General features: G+C 41.9%; 1 protein-coding gene across 2 annotated transcripts in view; it reads left to right on the top strand.

Annotated features, from left to right (window-relative positions):
* cwc22 (CWC22 spliceosome associated protein homolog) overlaps positions 1-15,553 on the top strand; it is a 149,315-nt gene that overhangs the window by 85,178 nt on the left and 48,584 nt on the right. For both annotated transcript variants that reach the window (XM_072477461.1, XM_072477472.1), the window contains one exon: positions 1,975-2,059. In XM_072477461.1, the coding sequence (XP_072333562.1) occupies positions 1,975-2,059 (85 nt within the window). The remainder of the gene's footprint in view (positions 1-1,974; positions 2,060-15,553) is intronic.

The raw sequence follows: 15,553 nt of genomic DNA, 5'->3' as shown, positions 1-15,553 counted from the left end.
TGTAGATGGAGTTGGAACCAAATTTTGCCACGCAGTCGTGTGTGTGTACAGGGCGTATAGTAGGAGGCTAAGTACGCAGCCTTACAGGGCCCCGGTATTGAGGACTATCGTGGGGGAGGTGTTGTTTATTCGTACTAATTGTGATTCACGGGTCAGAAAGTCGAGGATCCAGTTGCAATCACTCCTGGAGCAAAGTATTCTTTCTGCGCAGTCTTAGAAAATTAACTGAAGTATTTGGGTTTTAATCCAGTGTCCTTGCAATTGGTGGTCTGGTCTGGGATCATAAGGGACAAAATGTTAAACTAGATGAATTTATATCGGAAGTGAGACAGAGAGGAAGAGAAAATCTCTTCTAAGGATAAAGCCCAGTACGAAGTCTTGCAACACCAGGTTAAAGTCCAACAGGTTTGTTTCGATGTCACTAGCTTTCGGAGCGCTGCTCCTTCCTCGGGTGAATGAAGAGGTATCATTCACCTGAGGAAGGAGCAGCGCTCCGAAAGCTAGTGACATCGAAACAAACCTGTTGGACTTTAACCTGGTGTTGTAAGACTTCGTACTGTGCTCACCCCAGTCCAACGCCGGCATCTCCACATCAAGGATAAAGCCTACTAACCTCATGAATTAGCTATTCAATGGATAGAGCTTTACATGCTACCAGGGATGGTGTGTCATGTTTGTTTCTTCAGTTGCATCCCAGAATACAGATTAGACTCGCTTATTGATTGCAAATACATCTTGCCTTTTGTCATGATCTCTGTAGAGACCAATAATGTTTAAAAAGGAACGTGGAACCTTCCAGTTAATAGCTGAACGAATGACATGTTAAGATTTTATGCTGTAAAACGTATATTGTAACAAATTACTGAAAAAAAAATGACCGTCTGAACACTTTCCTTTTTATAGACAACTTATTATACCGTGTCCAGATTCCCCTTTTATGCTTACAATACATCCATGAAATTACAGTTTGCCAGCAAACAGTTCAAGGTTTCTCCCATCACCCAAAGGGTTCCCATAATCCTTTTTTCACCGAGTAGTAACCTCGAGTGACTGTCTCAAGGCATTTCCTCAGTTTTCGGTGAGCTCCATAAATCCACCACCAGCAGTAAAACATGTTCTGATGATTCTTCATTCACCTGGCCATGCCAAGACATATCCCCCGGAACATTTCGATTTCAATAGGATGTGCCTCTTCATTAAGAGACTGTCTCCCTCCCACATCTAGCTGTGGTTGCTCACCAAGACAAAACAGCCTTTTCTCTCTGCTGACCACACAAGACTCTGTCTATCCATGATATTCACTAATTATAAAGAAAGCATGTAGCGTGATCTCAAAAATAGCTTCCTCCCCCTTTGCCAGAGCATTGTGAAATCATTAACCTTGCACCCAGGTTGAAATGTTAATTAGCTACATTTGATCCCAACTCCCTTTCATCTTAGTAATAAGTGGATAGTTGGCTGCACGACTGTTTACAATTCAATCCCAACAGCTCATCTCTGGGACCTTTGGGGAGTCAAGTATTAGACTCGGATGCTGCTGGTATTGTCTCCAAGCATAAAATCATTGCACCACCTTCCGTTCCTTTGATTTCCAACATTCAAGCCACCCAGGTTCACTATCAGCCTGCACAACAGGTCACATGACCGCCTTCAGTTACCCTACATTTAAAGATACAGTCCCAAAGCATCATCTTATAAACCACATAATTGTAACTGCCTTTGTCAAGAAGAGCCAATTCGTCAATTCTTTTCATTCGATAGGTGTGCAGTGCATTTGTGGAGTTTCGACAACATCACTTCACACCAGCTTCCAATAGTATAATGAGATATCTTCTAAGTTACACCAAAGCTAAAATGTTGATCATGTTGGTCTGGTCCAGTCCAAAGAATGGCAAAATAATGCACCATTAGCTTAGCATGGTGATGTTCGTCTTATGGATTTTATTTTAGTTGACATTATTTATTTTATTTTAGGGGAAAAGAAGCTAACTATACATGACAAGACTGAAGTAAATCTGGTTTCATTTCGTCGTACCATTTATCTTGCTATCCAATCAAGGTAAGCAAATGTTTCAACGCTTCTGAAATACTACCTTTAGAACACTTGTTTGGTGGAATCAAATCATGGAAAGTAAATTTATTTCAAATAAATCTTAATCTCAAATGTATCTTTTTTCCTGCAATACTGTTGCATACTATTACACAATTTTTTGAGATTTAGGATATGTACAGTGAAATACATTAAAAATGAGTAATTTAGAATGTTGTGGGCTGAGCTGGTGAGTTTAGTTCGCAGCGTCTGGAGAAAATGGCGAATTCCTCATGTTCTCATGATGAGTTGGTTTTGCTTTTGACAAGAAGGACATTCACCTAGTCGAGAAATAATTGCCATGTGAGGTTGACTGCCAGTGCGTGGGTGATAAGTTTACTCACCGTTCTGCTTAACTCTGTTCGTCACTTCTTTGTCTATGATATATGATCACAGTATTTGCTGTTGTTTTTGCTAATGTTATTATTTCACAAATTAGGTACCGAACCCTGAACTTCGCAGCTTAAATAATTAGAGCTAAAAAGTCTGGGTAAAGAGAATACACACATCGTAATGGGACAAAAAATGTCATAAGGAAGATGATATATTCTGCATTGAAGTTCTACAAGATTTCTGTTTTGGCACTTTAGAAATAATTTGATTAAATAATGATGGAGTTTAAAAACTAAAGTGATACGGCAAAGAGAAATTATCTTATTATTTCTTTGTCGGAATATGCTAGATGACAGGGAGAAAGCGGTTGGAGATATAACGGGCGTCTTCAAAAGACTCCCGTAGCACATCTCACAGGATTATATATGTGAATGAACTGGGTATAAGTATAGTTGTTGAGATAATTACTAGAATGCGATTGTATGCGCTAATTTTATCTTTTCAGTAAGTAAACCATGTTTGTTTTCGATAATCCCAGCTATATCAATGCCAAAGCTTCTTGTAACCATTCTTGTGAAATAAAATTAACTTCTGCATGACTTTGAGCACATATGCTGCACATCTCACTATGCACCTTTATGGCATAGATAAACAGATGTTTCTGTATTGCTGAACTCTTGGTTTGACATGGCTTGCGTGTTACCCATCTCTCATCGAAAAGATAGAATAATTTAATTGTCTTTCCCAACTGAAGTGAGTAAGGACTTTGAAACTACTGAATCAGTTGAGAAAACCCGGTTGTGATGTTGCTCTTCGTGGTTTTATTTCCTCACATCATGTATCATCATTGGTTGGTCATTGGTGACCTGTCCCAAAGTTTCTGCGATGCTTCCACACAGGCGACTGCTACGATGTGAATCATAGCAGTTACAGTGCAGAAGGAAGCCATTCGGCCCATCATGTCTGCACCGACTCCTGGAAAAAGCACCCTACCCAAGCCCACACCCTCACCCCATCCCAGTAACCCCACCCAACCTTTTATGGACACTAAGGGTAATTTGACATGGCCAATCCACCTAACCTGCACATCTTTGGATTGTGGGAGGAAACCGGAGCACCCGGAGGAAACCCACGCAGACACGGGGAGAACGTGCAGACTCCGCACAGACAATGACCCATGCCATGAATCGAACCTGGGACCATGGAGCTGTGAAGCAACTGTGCTAACCACTGCGCTACCGTACTAAAACAGCCCGATGGCAGTTTGCTCTTTTTTTCCTGCAGTAAAGTGCTTTTCGCTATTTATATTCATGGAAGTGCTTAGTTGTTTCTGCTTGGCATGAATGAATTTGAGTACAATGTAGCACAACCATGGTCTCCATAAGCTTGTGGAATAGTGTGGTGCTGAAAGAAAGGAATAAATTGTGCTGTTTCATAATCAAAGAATTATTTCGAAGTGTAGCCACAAGATGTGGTTGAGGTACAAATGTTGGCCAGAACACCTTTCTCTCATGCATCGATCCAGAAGGTGGAGGAGACAGTTGCTGACCACGAAGATCGGATTGCTTCTTTGGAGGCAGAGATACTGATGATGTTGGAGGGGCAAATTAAGTTGAAGGCCAAGACTGATGACCTGGAGAACCGCTCTAGAACTTGAGGATCGTAGGATTGCCTGAAGGCATTGAGGGTGCAAGAACCGCGGAGTATGTGGCCAAGATGTTCGAGCAGTTGGTTGGGTAGTCTTTGACCGCCACCCTGAAATGGACCGGGCTCATTGGTCGCTGAGAAAGAAGCAGAGAGCTGGGGAGCCGCCAAGACTATTATAGTAAAGATACCTGGGCAAATGTAACTGAGAAGGCCACGCTCTCTGAATCTACCAGGATGTGGAGATGCCGGCGTTAGACTGAGGTGGGCACAGTAAGAAGTCTTACAACACCAGGTTTAAGTCCAACAGGATTGTTTTGAATCACTAGCTTTCGGAACGCAGCTGATTCATCAGGTGAATCGTGATGAAGGAGCTGCGCTCCGAAAGCTAGTGATTCAAAACAAACCTGTTGGACATAAACCTGGTGTTGTAAGGCTTCTTACTGAATCTACCAGGACTTGGAAACAGAGCTGGAAAAAAGAAGGGCCGGGTTTTACAAGGCCAAGGCTGCACATTTCAGGAGCAAGATGTGATTTAGCATCATGTACCTGGCTCGCTTATGGGTCACGCATTAGAGAAGAGAACATCATTTTGACATGCCAGTGGAGGTGAGTACCTTTATAAAGGATTATGGATGGACTAGGGGCCATTTGAGGATTCTGGGTGGGTTCACCTGCATGTTTGAGTTATGGCATTGTGCACAGGGTTATAAGTACTTGTTTGTGTTTTTTTGCTGTTGTTTTCTATTTTCTTTGTTCTCTAAATGTATAGTTCTATAGTTTTACAATATCTGCCATTAAAGATTAAAGATGGGTTGGGCGGGAAGTATTTTCATCTGCACAGGGGTACAAGGCAGAATGTCCGCTCCTCGTTACATTTTGCATTGGCAATTGTGCTGAGGGCATCGACAAAGTGGAGGGGAATAGAGTGTGAAACACCAAGTGTCCCTATATGTGGCCGCCTTGTTATATGTAACAGACCCGACCTCCAGTAGGAACAGGATTATGGAGTTGCTCTGTAAATTTGGCTCTCTTTTTGGGTACAAACTAAATATGGGAAAGAGTGAGGTGTTTCTGGTGAGTTCACAGGGTCACGGTAGGGGCCTGGAGAAGTTGCTGTTTTGGCTGGTCAAGTCGGGTTTTCAGTCTTTGGAAGCGGATGGCACATAGCTGGGCTCTTTTACACAACTTGGTAGAGGGGATGAAGGAGGATTTAAAGAGGTGGGATGTTCTCCCGTTATCGCTGGCAGGGCGGGTTCAAACCATGACGATAGCTATCCTTCCGAAGTTTTTACTTATTTTCCAGAATCTCTCAATTTTCCAGAATCCCCTAATTTTTCTGCCTAAATCATTTTTGGGGGAGCCTAAATAGGATAATTTTGGTCTTTGTATAGGCAGGTAAGATGCCTCGGATCCGCAGTGCCTTTTTGCAGGGAGACAGGATGTCAGGGGGGTTGGTGTTGGTGAATTTGATGCATCTTATTGGGCGGCAAATGTTGAGAAGGTTCAGAAATGGGTTGTGGTAGGAGGATCGGTTTGGTGGCCGATGGAGGAAGCTTTGTGTAGAAGGTCGAGGTTACATGGCGGCACAGTGGCACAGTAGTTAGCACTGCTGCCTCACAGCTCCAGGGACCCGGATTCAATTCCGGCCTCGGGTGACTGTATGGAGTTTGCACCTTCTCTCCATGTCTGCGTGGGTTTCCTCCGGGAGGTTCGGTTTCCTCCCACAGTCCAAAGATGTGCAGATTAGGTGGATTGGCCATGCTAAATTGCCCTTTTAGTGTCCAAAAGGTTAGGAGGGGTTACTGGGTTGCAGGGATAGGGTGGAAGCATGGGCTTAAGTCGGGTGCTCTTTCCAAGGGCTGGTGACCCGATGGGCTGAATGGCCTTCTTCTACACTGTAAATTCTATGACTATTGAGTGCATGTGGTACATATCCAAGCATCCCCTCTTTCATATATAAAAAAGCCTGCATACACGATTATTTACAGTTGCAAGTCAGTTACATATGTGGTCTACAATGAAAATCATCATGCATGTACGGAAAACCTGTCATTCAAGCCTGACCTATTTTTTGCACATAATCCTTAAAGCATCCAGGTCTTTTAATGGTTTGCATGCAGGTTGTTATTGGCTTCTATGTTTGTCTAGCGAATGTTCATTCCTGGAGTGATTCTTATTTTGAGGGGAGATTCTGACTTGGAGGCATTCCAACATGATCCTGCAGATGTTAGCTTCGTGCCATTCCTCTCTGGGGAATTTTGCTGCCATGGTGAATTGTTGCAGCTGTGGCAATTGTTGGTGCTGGTCTATTGCCTTTGTTGGGGGATGGTTGACCTTTGGGACTGATAGTTCATTTCCTTGTAAGGTTCCTCATCAGCTGCCTGCTGTGAAGGAGCAGCATCTCCAGTTGCATGTATATGCCTGCGGTTGCGATTATATATTTGGTTCATTTTCACCGTGTTTGATCGAAGTGACAATTTCACGACATGCATCCCAAGTTGTCAAGATAGCTGAGTTTTGTTGAGAGCGTTGAATGTTGCCACTCTGACTGGCTCTCCAATTCTCAGCTCTGGCAATGATTTGGCAGCTTTATCAAAGAGGAATTTGACTGTCATTTCACTTTGATTCGGTCATTCATGACTGTTACCATTTAGCTTCAGTAGGTTTTCTGCTATTGGAAGAATAGCTTGGGTGCGGTGTGACATCAGTCGCTCAACTGAACTACTTTCCATGCCCTCAGGTATGTATAGCCACTTGCAGATTGCTGTGAATACATCTCTGCTGGATGTATTCTAATTTTTGATGATCCCTTTGGCAATTTGCCTCCACTTTTCCATTTGACAGGGGATAGTGGTGAGGAATTGTGCTGAATTTCCCAAGCATTTACAAAGCACCTGAATTCTTCAGTTGTGAACTGAGGACCATTGTTTTGTGCTTTCAGGCATTTTCTGAACTCACTTGTGATCATTGACATTAACCTGTCAAACTTGTCGTAGTCAACAGTGCCAAGATAGTCAGTTGCAAAGAGAGTGAAGAGATCTACTCTAAACTTCATCCATGATCAGTTTGAGATGTCATGAGCAGCTCTTTAGCTTGCTTAGCTTGATGTTGATTCCAAGCACTGCACTAGTTGATATGGTCCTTGATCTCATTGCTCATGTTTGGCCAGTAGAGCACTTTACTTTCCTTCCTCAGACTAGATTCCATTCCTTGATGGCTTGAATAGATGTGCTTAAGCATCTCTTTCCTCATCTCCTTAGGGATGATAACTCCAGTTCCTTTGTACAAGATGCCTTCTGGGGCAATCATTTCAACCCTGTATGTCCAATACTCTCAATTGGTGTGTCCTTGATGGTTTCTGGCCATTCTCTAATCATATATCGTGCAGCATTTGGAGAGTTGGCTAATGCTTAGTTTGCTTGCTCTGAGCACGACACTGAGCTGTCAGATTCAATGTCTGCTGGGTTGATGACTTCCAGAACATGACATGCTATTGCTTCTGATTGAATCTGAAAGATTTCACACTGCTAGCATCAGCAACTTGAGCGCAGCTCTTTACAACATGTTGGCAATGTACATCCTCTACTCCTGCTTGTACTTCACTTCTGTTGCGGCGAACATCGGGGGTCATGTGACCTCTCCGGCCGAGGCCTCGGCAAACCTTGGAGGCCACGTGACGCCCAGCCTATTAGGGCAAAGCGCTTACGATTCCAGCAAGCTGGGGACCTTTAAAACCTTGAGAGCAGATCCAGTCTAGGAGAAGAATTGGAATCGCTGGCTGGTATTGTAATGTCCCTTTATACTTTCTGTAAATAGTTTTGCCTCTAAATAAACTGTCTGTTGCTGTTATCCGCTGATGGTTGCCCGGAGCTCCTCCTGTTATTACATCTGAAAATTATATCTCTTGCATCCTTGCCAGATGCTTTGGATGCAGACAGAAGTAGTTTGAGAAAGATCCTTTGTACATGTAGTCTCTCCCAAGTAGGTACTGAGTAAAATGCTCACAAGTAAAAACAATAGCCAGACACACTGCTGGCCTATGTGTAGCATTATTCAGTTTGCATTAACACTGCAGATGCAAAAGGATCTAATTGTCTTTGATTCATGATGGTTGCTTCAAGTCCTGTTTTTTCACTGGCATCACACTGCAGTGCGACCTAAGAACTGAAGTTGCCGCGAGTATTTGTTTGATGCGACTGAAAGCTACTACTTGTTCTGTGCCCCAAGTCCATTGAACATCCTTTGCAGTGAGTTTGCATAAAAGTCCATATAAATTGCATTCATAGATATTGCCTTGTCTGCTGTTCAGAAATATCCTTCCCATTTCTTCAGGTGGAATTGCAAATGTGTGTTTTAATAATGAATGAGCAGTTTACTACACTACAGTTGTCTTTGGGTACAGTCCCTTGACTTCCTGCGTAAGCACAGGTTTAAAAAAGCATGTTGACCTTGTGGAGCCATTGCAGAGTATAGAATGAATTGAAGAAGATTTGAAGTAGGAATGACAATTGGAATTAAGTACATTGCAAGATTTGGTTCCAAGTTTACTCTGAAACAAAGAAAATCACATTTGAAGTTAATAAGTATGCACAAATGTTTTTCCAGAAAGTCTAATCTTAAAAGGCTATTGTTGGGATAATGGTCAATACTGTACTTCTACCATGTACATTCATGAAAGAAAATACCCTTCTTGTCTTCTTTGGGTTGGGGTATGCTTGTTTTCTTTGGGTTGGGGGTATGCTATCGCTGAAATATGTTCGTTTTGACCCTGTTTGAGAAACAGCTTGAAGTGGGTGAGTTCCTTAAGGGCCTTTGTTTCTCCGTTTTTTTTTACTGTTTCATAACTCAGAGGTTTGCTGTCTTTCTCATTTAGAATGTGACAAATTTACAAAGCTTAAGCAATATTTAATTTAACTAGGGTTTACATGTCTACCCCTGGATTCTGACACAATGCTTACTGCTGCATTTTTGCAAATTATTTTGCAGGGCTCCCATCACTTGTTTTTCCTCCAAATCTGATTAAAATATTTGCTAAATGGTTCATACTGGAATTTGTAGAAATGCATGGTTATACAGATTTATTCTTGGCCTATGAAATTAATCTTTATGCATACAGTTGAAACAGGATTGATGGTTCTTCACAAATTCGATCAAAACTTTGTGGAGAAGGATAAAGAAAGTGTTTTGGAGCAGGTTTTTAAACAGAAAGGATTTTTTGATAAAAGGTACTCCATAACAGGCTTATTCAGAAAGCGGAAACACGTGGTATTAAAGTAATGGTGGCTAACTTTGGTATTTAAGTGGCCAAGGAGACTGGAGTAGTGGTGAACATATGTTTTTCAGAAAGAGTGGAGTATAGTGTCATTGTTTTTAAAGCAGAGGTGGCTGAGGGGAGACCTAAATAGAGGTATTCAAATTTGAGGGCTTTTCCTGGGGAAAGAAGGGGAAAACTGCTTTGTCAAAAGCAGGTAGATAAGAGGTCATAAACAGTTATTTTACTAATTATTTTAAATTTAAGAACTGGAGCACATTACCCGGAAAGAATGGGAGAATCAGATTCTGTCAGATCTTCAAAAGACAATTGGACATGTCCTTGAAGAAAACTAATTTCCAACATTATACAGAAAGGGCTTGAATTTTGGAACAAATTGGGGAGCTCTTTCAAAGAATTGGCTCAGGCCAAATGGCTTGTTCCTGTGCTCTAAGATTCTATGTTTACAATTAATTAAGTGAGTGCCTTTAATTTAATACAAATTAAGAGTCATTATTTGTGGATGAAAATAATATGTAACTGCAGTTTGTAGGAGATCATAACTTATGTTACTCTACTTTCCAGAATTGAACGAGATTACGTTTGTAATAGTAATCGCAGACAATTAAAATCTAGGGTTGTGCCCAAAGAGAGGCGGCAAACATAAGCTTCCTTGCAAAGTGCCCTCTTTGTTTCATTATTATAATTGTTGATAATTGGGGCGGCATGTGGCACAGTGGTTAGCGCTGAGGACCCGGATTCGAATCCTTGGTCACTGTCCGTGTGGAGTTTGCACATTCTCCCCGTGTCTGCGTGGGTTTCACCCCCATAACCCAAAGATGTGCAGGGTAGGTGGATTGGCCACGCTAAATTGTCCCTTAATTGGAAAAAAAAAAAATAATTGGGTACTCTAAATTTTATTTTAAATGTTTTTAAAGTATTTGTTGATAATTATGTAGTGCTTCAAATGCCATTTGAAAATTCAGCCTGATGCAGTCGGGTAAGTTATACTGTTGCACTCGGTGCAGTATGGCAAAGCAAACGTTTTGACACATGTCTGAATGCTTGCTGTCGTGGAAATCATAATAAAGACAAATTCCTCGAGGTTCGATTTAAGGAAATTTATTTACACAAATATATTTGCGGAGAGTGTTCCAGCTGCAAAAGCCAGTGCTCAGCACTCTGAGATTCGTTTGAAGACAGCATGTTTTTATAATCTGAAATAACAGCACGAAGTAAAAAGGCATGTTTATATTAAATAGACCTTGGAAAATACGTAAGATGAAATACGTAGTACGTATGTTTTTGCCCTTGGCAAAAAAACAACTCGAGTACACATTTGTTTATCTTTTGGAGGACAATGTGTTTTCATAATAAGGCCAAGACCAGAATATTCAGCAGTATTTCATTTATGTTACCTGACCTACTTATTTTAGTCCAAAAGCAGTGTTGAACTATAGTCAAGCATTTTCCAGCATGCTTCGAAGTTGGTTTATGTTCATTTCCCTTCCACACTTACAGATTACTTTAACCAGCTGGGGAAAATATTTATTTTGTTAAAAGGTCAAACTGTCCTCTCATTATTAACACAAGATAAAAACATGAAGATGGCCAATGTAGCCCTCCTGAGACTAAGGTTCTAAATGTTCAGAGTGCTGGTTACAATTAAACTACTCATTTTGAAGCCCATGGGGTGTAAGGCTGCGATGGAGCGCCACGAAAATTTAGACATATGCTAGTTAAGAGTTAAGTTGTGCATGATATTTTGTATTTTTGAAGCAGAAATTGTTGAAATAAATAATATGACGTGAGATAGGGAAATGAGGGGAAAGCCTCCAACTAGTTAAATTTACCATGACAGTAGATTATTTGAATCACAAAAAACATGAATGAATGGGTAACCTGCACAATAAGGTATCATGAGTAGAGAAAATTGTCACGCTTTGGGGAATTCTGTTGAGTACTGAAGTTATTAATGCTTGTGATTGGAACCACGTTGGAGAAACAATCAATTTCTGTTCTGGAACTGAAGAGGAAACATTCAAGTTGCTGTGAGGCATGCCAATAACAACTTGTTTAGTTTGGTGAGCTAAATGAGCTTGAATGAAAGAATTTCAGTTGATCAGATTTGCCCTTGAGCGTTGATGCTCAGGTCTCCAAGGCACCATTTTCTTTCACCTAAAACCATATATTTTAATTGATTGCAATTGCTACTTGGATTTATGGGTCCTACAGCAGTGCTTGTGGAACTACTTACAGTTTAACTTTCCACTTTATCTTGAATTCTAGTAAACCTGATAGAAAATGAAATGCAGTCTCTCAGAATCAACTTGCTATTCACATCCCGAATTTCTCACTTGAGTGCTAAAATCGAAGGATGAAGTTGTGAAGCTCTATTAATTGTAACATTCTACGTGTGACTAGGGGATTTTCACAGTAACTTCATTGCAATGTTAATGTAAGCCTACTTGTGACACTAATAAAGATTATTATTATTCATTCTCCAGACAATTTCTTCATGAACTGTGGCATTTACCAATAATTAGCTATGTTTTCCTTCCCCCTTCCCCCTTTCCTTGTCCGTACAGTAAAGACAAGAGATATTTGGCTGTTGACTGGCACTGACTAGTCGCTGGATATCGTTTTTGTTGTTGCAGAGTGTCGAATTTGTTCCTTTATTGAAATCCATTACGTGGATATTGTTGAAATACTGACATCACAATATTGTCAAAAAACAAAATGTATTATTCAATCATCTCATTATGTATCATCACACTATCCCAGTTTGTTGTATAATCTGAAGTTTTCCATGGCATCGTTACTTTTTAAATAACTTATTCAGATAGTTGTCGTATGAAGAACATGGAGTATGGAAAGAGAATTCACTCTGCAAAGTTTGCTCTCACCAGTGACATATATTTCACTCTGTGGCAGACTCAACCCAATCTAATTTATCCTTTTGAGGAAATGTTCTGAAAACTTTGTTCAGCCAAATCGCAAACCCCAAGCAAATGAAGCCAAGCTCCAGAGTACCTATCCAAAGTTGTATTTTTCTTTTTATTATCTGTTTGGCATTCTCCAGAACTAAAGAACATAGCTGAGTTGAAGAACGTTTAGTGTGCTATAAATTTATTTGAAAATGTATGTTTGGTTTTTTGGTTGGGCAATGCTGGGAAAGCCCCATGTTTTTAGTTGCCTGGACTATGAAGGTAAGCCTTCTCCTTAAATCTCAACTATCCTTTGGTTATGGTTCTACTTGAGTTGTGTTGGGGAATTGCAGGATTCTGACCCATTGATGATGGAGGAGTCCACCACCCCCCCCCCCCCCCCCCAATGCCATCATTTTTGACATTTCACTCAGAATGACAGCAATAACAGCACAGTGTAAAAGCTCCCTACTGAAGATCAAGTCAGACGACCCTGACCTACACAAGAAATCCAGGTACAACCTCCGCAAAGCCATCCAAGATGCCAAGGGACAATATCAAACCAAGCTAGAGTCACAGACAGACTCTCGGCGGATGTGGCAAGGACTAAACAACATAACGGGCTACAAAGCAAAGCCGAGCAGTATCTCCGACAGCAGCGCACCCCTCCCCGATGAACTCAATGCATTCTAAGCTCGATTCGAGCAGAAAACCAACAATCCGCTGTTGAGTGCCCCAGTAGCCCATAACTCACCCATACCCACCATCACAGCTTCCGAAGTCAGATCGGCCTTCCTGAAAGTGAACCCTCGGAAGGCGGCGGGCCCGGACGGGATCCCTGGTCGTGCACTCGGAGCCTGCGCGGACCAGCTCGCAGAGGTGTTCGCGGACATCTTTAACCTGTCCCTACTCCGCTCCGAGGTCCCCACCTGCTTCAAGAAGACCGCCATCATACCGGTAAGAACCAGGCAACGTGCCTCAATGACTACCGTCCAGTGGCCCTGACTTCAGTCGCAATGAAATGCTTCGAGAGGTTGGTCATTCCCAGAACACCTTGATCCAATGCATTTTGCATACCGCCGCAGTCGGCCCACTTCAGACGCCATTTCCCCAGCCCTACACTCATCCCTAGAGCATCTCGACATCAAGGGCTCTTACATCAGACTCCTATTTATTGACTATAGCTCCGCCTTCAACACCATAATCCCAGCCAAGCTCATATCAAAGCTCCAAAACCTAGCACTTGGTTCCTCACTCTGCAACTGGATACTCGACTTTCTGACCAACAGACCCACAATCAGTAAGAATAAACAACTACACCTCCTCCACAATAGTCCTCAATACCGGGGCCCCGCAAGGCTGCGTACTTAGCCCCCTACTCTACTCCCTGTACGCACACGACTGCGTGGCATAATTTTATTCCAACTCCATCGACAAGTTTGCTGACGATACGACCATAGTGGGCCGGATCTCGAATAACGATGAGTCAGAATACAGGAGAGAGATAGAGAACCTAGTGGAGTGGTGCGGTGACAACAATCTCTCCCTTCGCCAGCAAAACTAAAGAGCTGGTCATTGACTTCAGGAAGCAAAGTATTGTACACACCCCTGTCAGCATCAACGGGGCCGAGGTGGAGATGATTTGCGGTTTCAAATTCCTAGGGCTGCACATCTCCAAAAACCTGTCCTGGTCCACCCATGTCGACACGACCACCAAGAAAGCACAATAGCGCCTATACTTCCTCAGGAAACTAAGGAAATTCGGCTTGTCCACATGACCTCTTACCAACTTTTACAGATGCACCATAGAAAGCATCCTATCGGGCTGTATCACAGCCTGGTATGGCAACTGCTTGGCAGGACCACAAGAAACTTCAGAGAGTCGTGAACATAGCCCAGTCTATCACACGAACCTGCCTCCCATCCATTGACTCCATCTACACCTCCCGCTGCCTGGAGAAAGCGGAAAGAATAATCAAGACCCCTCCCACCCGGCTTACTCTTCCAACTTCTTCCATCGGGCAGGAGATACATAAGTCAGCGAACACCCATAAACTGATTCAAAAACAGCTTCTTCCCTGCTGTTACCAGACTCCTAAACGACCCTCTTATGGACTGGCCTCATTAACACTACACCTCTGTATGCTTCACCCGATGCCGGTGCTTATGTTGTTACATTGTGTACCTTATTATGTATTTTCTTTTATTTCCTTTTCTTTTCATGTACTTAATGATCTGCTGAGCTGCTTGCAGAAAAATATTTTTCACTGTACCTCCGTGCACGTGACAATAAACAAATCCAATCCAATCCAAAGCTCTTCAGCCCAATGCACCTGTGCAAATACAAGGTTTTGAACTGAAGCTATCGACCCAGTTCAGTACAGAAAACTGAAGTAACACATTTTGGAAGCAAAACTTGAAAATAATTTCCAGTACTGCAGTTCTAATGGAGTATAATCTGCTGAGGGGTCTTGATGTAAAGTTAGACAAGTCATTAAAGGTAGGAAAGACCTTGCATGCGAGAGTACGAGCAAAAAAAGCAGTAATGTACAGGAGTGTTGAACTTGTCGAAGACCTTAATTAACCTGAAGAACATGCATAGAGGGAGTATTTCAAAGTAATGAAGAGGAATCACTAGGTTGTTTGCAGGAATAAGGGATTAGTTGAGAAACGTGAGATATTAAGACTCTTCACTTTATTCGCTGGAGTTGGAAGGGTTAAAGTATATGATATTTAGACCAGCTTCTAGATTATGAGTTATGATGTGGTAATTAGTGGTTGTTTGCACTGTTCAGTGAAATGATAATGAGGCCCAAATCCTCAGTAATCATAGAAATCGAGGAATATCCACATTTTCTATTTTATATTCTTAGAATGTGCAATGAGATCAGGCTTGTGGAAGGAAACACCAATGCAAACGTGCTGGGCTGAATGGCTGGCTTGTTTCTGTGCTTTACAATTCCACTACAATTAGCTCTCCAGTTCCAGTCAACAATCACCTCCAATTCAAACAACTCCGAACCATTCTCTGTCCAAGAGCAGGGCACTGATTCTTGGACAACTTATGCTAGTGCACATTGTCAATTCATTAATTTTATCCCACCACAGTTCTTCAAGCTTGAACTTTGGATTTTTTCATTATAGCTCCCTCTGTTTATAACCAGGGCTTTCCACCAAATCAAGAATATAACCAAGATTTAATTTGGGGCCATTGTGTGCACTCTTTGAGCCTATTCCTTCTCATCAGTCTTTGATTCTTTGACTTTTGCTAAATTATGGTTCTGTGGGAATTGGAAGATCTGTATT

The sequence above is a fragment of the Scyliorhinus torazame genome, chromosome 2, assembly GCF_047496885.1.
Source record: "Scyliorhinus torazame isolate Kashiwa2021f chromosome 2, sScyTor2.1, whole genome shotgun sequence".
NCBI classification, from domain to species: Eukaryota; Metazoa; Chordata; class Chondrichthyes; order Carcharhiniformes; family Scyliorhinidae; genus Scyliorhinus; species Scyliorhinus torazame.
The sequence above is the reverse complement of the archived record's forward strand: the minus strand, read 5'-3'. Positions and strand labels throughout refer to the sequence as shown.